General features: G+C 43.7%; 1 protein-coding gene across 1 annotated transcript in view; it reads right to left on the bottom strand.

The window, feature by feature from the left end:
- Positions 1–788: 788 nt before the first annotated feature.
- The window catches only part of stxbp5b (syntaxin binding protein 5b (tomosyn)), a 39191-nt gene continuing 32449 nt past the window's right edge, over positions 789–7530 (bottom strand). The window contains exons 23-28 of the mRNA XM_080750711.1: positions 6745–6984; positions 4732–5098; positions 4073–4238; positions 2902–3013; positions 1714–1934; positions 789–1170 (exon numbers count right to left, since the gene is read on the bottom strand). Coding sequence (XP_080606837.1) covers positions 1129–1170; positions 1714–1934; positions 2902–3013; positions 4073–4238; positions 4732–5098; positions 6745–6984 — 1148 coding nt within the window. The 3' untranslated portion in view covers positions 789–1128. The remainder of the gene's footprint in view (positions 1171–1713; positions 1935–2901; positions 3014–4072; positions 4239–4731; positions 5099–6744; positions 6985–7530) is intronic.

The raw sequence follows: 7530 nt of genomic DNA, 5'->3' as shown, positions 1-7530 counted from the left end.
TTTGTTGATATAGGAGGGGGAAAAAAGGTTTCTTTTTCATTTTTAATGCCCAGCACACGCAATGTCTATTTTTTGCTTGCCTTCTACTAGATCATCCCAATAAATAGGCTAAACCTTTGACTTCCAGAAAACACATTGCATCTACGTCTCACCTAGAACAACCTTGAACCTTCATAGGTAAATGTTTCCGTACAAATGATGGGTGATAATCTAGTGTACTACCAGCCCTTATTTGGCGAGATGCAACAAAGCTCATCATCACCTCTTTGTCAATAAGCTGCTGTTCCGAGTGCTTAACAAATCCTTCATAATAATGTTTAAAAAAAATCTGTTATTCTGTTCTAAGCGCTTGACAAATCCTTGGTATAAAACACAAAATCAAGCTGACATAAGATCAGAGATTAAATCCTCAAAAATAAATTAGAAAGAGTACAAAAACAAAACAGAACAGGCAGAGTCCTTCATTCTTCCAATCGTTGCCATGGATACTAACAGTCAACAAAGCCTCAATCTGACATGAATTCAACAGGGGACGGCTTCTCAGACTTATCTCCTCAGACTTTTCTCCTCATGACAAGTCCTTCACATTTGGCAGACACCAAGTAAAAGAAAAGATAAACCACATTAATCAGGCCACTACGAGCACTTGTTTCATAGAATTGTCTTTCCTCTTTCAGAACAAAACAGCAGTATAGTATATGTAAAGATATATATATATATATATATATATATATATATATATATATATATATATATATATATATATATATTAATGAGGGTGTGGCAGATGGGAGTGAAAAGTTCCTGCTCTCTCTCTTCTTCTGATTCCATCAAAGTGATAGAAAGGAGCACTGTCCCTCTGTGGTGAAACCGAAAGACATGTTTAGAAGACCTCCTTCTTATTTTCTATTCCTCTCCTACCACCCACTCCCTCAGCGGTCCTCTGGTGACTGAGGTAACGCATTATTGTGTGAGACCCCCCAAAAACCTCAAAAGCATCAGGTTTGTTAGAGGCTGGACATCCCCCCCCATGAAGAGAGATGGAGAATAGAAGGAGGGACCTGCATCTCCTCAGAGAGAAAGTGGTGAACGTGATTGTAGAGTCCGAATCGCTCCGCAAGCGGTCCATCAGAGCTGATACCATTTCTTATCTTTGTACTTCAGCATCATCTGGGTGAGAAATAACACAAGAAAGAGAGTAGGTCAACAGAAAGGAACATTATTTTGTAAAAATGTTCGTTACAAACCTTACAGTACATAAGCCTACCCAGTATTGCCCTGACCACTGTTCATGGTGCTGATCCCACCCAGTACCAAAGTAATCATCAGAGTACTGCTGTGTGAGAATGCAACACATGGGGGAATCCAGTGTAATTAACTCTCTGCCAGCCATCATATAGGAGTCACCACCGTTGCCAGCTATACAACTGACAACTTTCAGTTCCCTTTGAAAGAGCTTCTAAAGAAGACAACACCTGTGTCTCCGTTTGCATTGCATCACTATTTTATGATGGTGTTGAAACTGATACCATCGTCATTTTCAAAAACCTCAGGTTACCATATTAATGTTATAAATGCCCAACCCCATCCTTTGCACGTACTGTACTGTGTGTTGTACTTTTGACTGTAAAGCCTAGGTTTAGCTCTGATTCTAAAAGGAAGCTGAGAAAAGGAATTTGGGGTCTTGAAATTAAGGCCATAATTGAAACCTACATCATGGGCGTGTCTGGAGAAATTGTCAGCACTGGACATCATAGCTGCTGTTCGCTCCTCCAGCTCTCCCAGTTTTTGCCCTCTCTCATCCAGAGCTATCCGGGCACGGGCAAGGTCCCCAACCACCCCAGATGCAGCCCCCTTCATGCCCTCCAAGCCCGCTGGGCCAGGGATGTGCTGGGCAAGGCTGCGGGAGGCTTTACCAGCAGATGTCTCACCAACTATCAGATACAAGGAAAAGGTTCAAAGTATGATGGAATACATTTTCATTGAGTAATTTATTTTTATATAGTATAGAAGACAAATGTAAACGTGAAAAAACATTAACACATCTACTGCCTCTTAATCTGAAGGTTGCTTGGTGCCTCGGCGCCACGTCGTTTCCTCCGTCGGCCGCCGCTATTATTTTGAAGGGCCGGAAGGGGGTTGTTTTTGTTTTTTTGGATTATCACTTGACGGCAACGATTACGTCATCTAGTCACATGACAGTGTGCGACAAGAAGATGAAGATGGCTGCGCCCTGCCTTAAGCCTTGTTTACATTTAGATCTGCTGCAAAATGTCTCAAAATGGCTATTTTGTTTAAATGAAGTTTCTTTATGGGCCTCTCCATTGACTTAACATTGAGGAGCTTCACTTCGCGTGCACGCCCAACGTGCGTTGTAAACAAATCGCCGACATTACCGATGCGAGCGGGACCGGAGCGACATTAAGTAAGTAATAATATCTTTACTGTATATACAGTAAGATTCACAGTCCTCACCGTCAACGGCGCCATGGTATTAACCCTTTCAATGACGGTGAGGACTGTCAACGGCGGCGAAAAAGTTAACATTGGTACAACAGGGAAAGTAAACACAATCTTATGGGCAATTGTATGATGTACAAAGCCAATGCATCAACAAGTGACGAGTTTACTTCCTAAATACCATGCATAACTTTTTGCAAACAATACATTATCTAATGTTGTAGTACAGTACCTCTAACATATGGACAATCGAGTCTGTGAAAGTGTTGGCATTCTGTCAGCCAATGACTTCAGCTGCTGGCCTATATTTCTATAAAAAGATCTGCCATTCGTATAATGTTCATAATGTTACATGCCGTTGCACTAGGATCTCTTAATTGGGAATGAGAACAGAACTTGCTGCTGAAGGTAATATGAAACTACAGTAGGTGGTGTACTCACAGAGGTCCTCCCTGTCTAGGGATTGTGCCCCTCCACCAAACAAGCCTTTGAAGAACCCTCTGTTAGGAGCCTCTGGTGTCTCCACTGGGTTAAACAGCTCACTGAGCATCTCCTGGAGAAGAAACCACATGTCAAACGATGTACTGTACAGTAGATACATACTGGACGAATCTGTGCTCCCCTTGTGGGCTGCATGATAGTCCCCCCCCCCCCCCCCCCTCCACTTTTGTCGTTGGGGACAATGAAGTGGTCTCCATCTGTGTGCGTGCTTGCATGTGTCCCTTCCTGATCTCTACCCATGTGTTCGGCAGTAGCTCAGTTGCCAGATCCCAATAATTACATTTCTGCCTCCTCACCTCCTCCAGCATGGTGAAATTGGTGATATGCCTAAATATGTGACCGTGTATAATGCACATTGAGGTCTTGCAATCCGTGAACTAAATACCAACCACTATGTTCTACCAGTAAGACTCCCTAATCGGGAGATAAGTGACCGCCACGTCGCATACACAAACTTTAGAAGGCAGTCGTAGCCAATGAGGAGGGAATATGGGAAATGGGACAGCCATGTTGATGACATGACTCTAGACATACTGTGAACCACTTTGTGTGCTTTTAGGGCAAAATCTGTAGGAGCAGTGTCCAAAAATGTGTTTTGCAAGAATTGGCCTCATGGTGGCGATAGAAGAGGGCCATGTGAGAAATGAGGTGTGGAGGTTGTGGTTTGGCAGCCAAGGAGTGTGTGCGCAAAGTTTGGCACGGATAGGGGCAACGGTGGCGGAGATATGAGTAGGGCAAAAGTGTGACGTGACGGACAGACTGACTGACAGCCAGTGGAGGTTTTGATAGTCTAACTATTTAATAAACAGCAGTGATTTATGTTCAGACATTGACATTATGTCAAAAGTCCACAATTCTTTAACTCGAGCATCTTACAGTGTAAAAAGTTATGATCTGTTTATAATAATAGTTGTTTTCTAAAGCACTTGTCAAACCAGAAGTTCCACAATGTGCTAATAGATGGACAAATCAAGAACAGCGTTTAAATCAGGCCTATAACCAACAAAGTAAAATCCTCAGTCTCAACCAATCCATTTCTGAGCTCTGAGAGTTGTGTATCGGCATGAATTCCCACATAAAACAAAGTGGGGGTGATTTGACAGTATGTTACCTGCAGATTGTCACAGATCTCCTGGCAGTAGGTGATCCTCTGGATCTCCGTGGGGGAGGTGAGGTACAGGGCCTGTCCCAGGTTGGAGAAGCAGAACGTCCTGGCTATCCTCATGTCCGTCAGTGGCAAGTAGTTCACATCCATCAGGGGGCGCAGACTGGGCAAACTGTGGCAGAAAAACAGACACAGCATACAGTCACATCCAGAGTATATACTGCACAATTACTCTCTGATTACATGCCCCATTACAAATGCACCCTACTTAGAGTCAAATGAACACAGAATATTTGACATTGTACGTCTGTCCACAGACACAGTTTAAAGTCCCCTTCCACATACCCATCTCCTGGTGTGGTTTAAATCCAAAGAAAAATCTGCTCTGTTCAATACATGCACATTAATTCAAATTGTATTTGCGCACATAATCACAAGGTTCCCGGTTTGATTCTGGCTAGAGATCTGTGTTGCATGTCATACATCCTATCTCTGCCCTCATTTTCTTGTCTGAGACATATAGTCCTGTCACAAACAGAATATAAATCTACTATAAAATAAAGAATAAATAATTATTATTTTGAAAACAAAAGGTAGACTCTAACATAATAATAAAACAAATTGGTATTAATGACTACAAATGAAGCACGTATAGAAGAGGCTACCTCAAAGTCATGATGTGTCCATTAGCACAGAAGCAGGCGATGCAGTTTGTTCCGGCCATCTGCACCACATCAGCTCTCAGCACGAAGGAGGACTCTGTGATGTTGTGTTTGTAAAGGCGGGTCTGCGAGGGCATGGCCACCACCTTGGCCTGCTTCTCCGAGCACACCACAACATACTGGCTGTCCTGGCCCTCCTGGGGGGCGGCGGGAGGGGAGGCCGGCCTGCGTCTCCTGCTCCGCTCCTTCTCCTTGTCCTCTTCAGAGGCGTTGGGGTCGTACCACGGCTCGTAGGCAGGGGGCAGCAGAGAGCCAGCTGCATCCAGCAGGGCCATGGTCAGGATGCCCCCCTTCAGTTTGACCAAAGTGCCTGTCAAATACACAAAAAGACAAGTTTAACGTACATTATTTATTAGGTTTATTTCTAGAATTATTCAGTTCTATCTGTTCTGTAAAGAACGTTGTAATTCTGATTTGAACAATGTATGTGTTGACCGGTGTCCCCCAGGGGTCTATATTAGGCCCCTGTCCCGAACTTCTTCCCCCTATACAAAATCTCTTTGTTGAAAATAGATAATCTACAAGCTCACAACGCGTTTGCGACGAGTGAGCTTGTAGATCGGCAATAAAAGTTTGTGTGTGTGTGTGTGTGTGTGTGTGTGTGTGTGTGTGTGGATCATGTGTACCGATTTTTGTGACATTTGAAGAAAATATGTAGGAAAAGGAGCAAAAAGTGTGTTTTGGAGAAAATTCAAGATGGCGGACAATCTATCATGGCGCAAATGGGCGTGGCCTATATGGGGAGATGCGTCATGGCCCAAGGAATCCAGGGAAAAAATATTTTTAATTTTCCGACCTACGGTTCAAGAGTTACAGGCCAAAACGTAAAGTGGGGTGTTATGGCGCCACCATGCGGCCAAATGACACAATTATTTTTCATTTAATCCTTGAAATCATTATGAACCTCCTCTCCAACTCTTGAAACTCTAGCCCCTATGGTTTGCGAGAGACAAATAATTGAATGTGAGTTTTTGCGATTCCCATTATAAGTCAATGTGGAAAATTAATTCACTAATAAATTAATATCAATTAAACTATAGAACCTTTCTCTTAGAAAAGTAATAGCCCACGATTCCCGAGTAAGCCGGTCGATTTGACATATGGCGCGAGTGTGTGGTGGCAAAACTGTGGGACTAGTGGCGTGCCGAAGTTTAGGAAGTTCAGGCTACATACACACACACAGACACACAGACACACAGACAGACAGACACACAGACAGACCCACACAGCCACGTATAGGGAGCTGCACACAGCTCCAAAAATAGTTTATTTTACTGTTCATAATCCCGGTAAAAAGAAAAAAAAAACACAAATCAACCCTAAAATAATAAAAGCAGTAGAATTCTTCAAATCTATTCAAAATCTCCCAAAGTCACATTCAGACACCACACACCCACACGGGGCGTTACACCAAATTCTGGGCCCTGGGTACAAGGATTCACTGCGGGCCCCCCCATGAATGTTAACTATTGAGAAATAGCAGATATACAAGCTCACAGCGCGGCACCGAGTGCCGCGCTGCGAGCTTGTAGATCTGCTATTTTTGAAAAATCGTGAAAATGTGTGCAAGAAACTTATGTTTCTATGTCAGTGGTGCTCAAACGTTTTCATGTGAAGGACCCCCAAGATGATATGTATTTGGCCACAGCTAGACCCCCCATCTCAAAATATTTAGTTCCAGGGACCCCTCCCCGGAAGCAAAATTTGAGTTACAAATGTTCGCTTAAAAAATACATATTCAAAGATTTGCGCACATTTTTACGACTTTTCAAAAATAGCAGATCTACAAGCTCGCAGCGCTGTGAGCTTGTATATCTGCTATTTTTCAATAGCTAAAGTTACTATAGGGCCCCCTCCACCTTGGGCCCTGGTAACTCAGTCCCACTTTCCTACCCCTTGTGACGCCCCTGCACCTGCACTCCCTGCAGAGAGGGTGAAAAGCCTACTACTTCTTACCACAGGAGGATATTCCAATGTTCTGGAGCAGTCTCTGGTCCGCGCTGGTCGGCATGCTGAGGGCCATCACCAGCACGGTGCCTACGGTGGTGCCCACCAGCACACTGGGGCTGACCGCCACGTCCGTCTTCCTGGGGAAACTCTCGCAGAAGTGGAAGGAGGAGATGGCCTCACGAGACTCCCTGTCTATGCTGGTCATGCTGGAGCTGCGTGAACGACTGAACGAGTTGTCCTTGGCATCTGGACAGGGAGAGGTAAGATGGGTGGCCCCAAAAATGGAGAGAAGGACATTTTTAATGAGAGAACGGATACATGAAAGAGAGAGGAAGTATGACTAGAACCTCTTCTTATTGCACTAACTGGTAATCACCCATGAACAGTGAACTGTTTGAACCTAAGCAGTTCACCTAACCATAATTTAAAGCAGTGATTCTCAACCTTTTTAATTTCAAGTAACACCAGTTTGATATATCCATTAGGCCACTGACCCCCATTTGTTCCATCTTGTGTACCATTTTGTACACTCTGAGTTATTGACCTGTATTAACTCCTCAAGGACCCCTGGACCCCATATCGAGAACCAGAGCTTTATAGTAAGACTATCACTCGCCCAAAATAATGTTTTAATTGTTTAGGCGAACGATGCTGGCATAGAAGCATAAATCTGGCTTTAGTCAGCAGTCAAGTGTAAAAGGTTGAGAACCACTGCTGTAGCACATGTCATTCTCCATGCTCTAATGCCATGTGGGTAACAACGTTTGTTATTACAGAATAGTTCCAATAGCT

Source organism: Nannobrachium achirus, assembly GCF_963921795.1.
Source record: "Nannobrachium achirus genome assembly, chromosome: 20".
Classification (NCBI taxonomy): domain Eukaryota; kingdom Metazoa; phylum Chordata; class Actinopteri; order Myctophiformes; family Myctophidae; genus Nannobrachium; species Nannobrachium achirus.
Note: the sequence above shows the minus strand (reverse complement) of the source record. Positions and strands in the feature narration are given on the sequence as shown.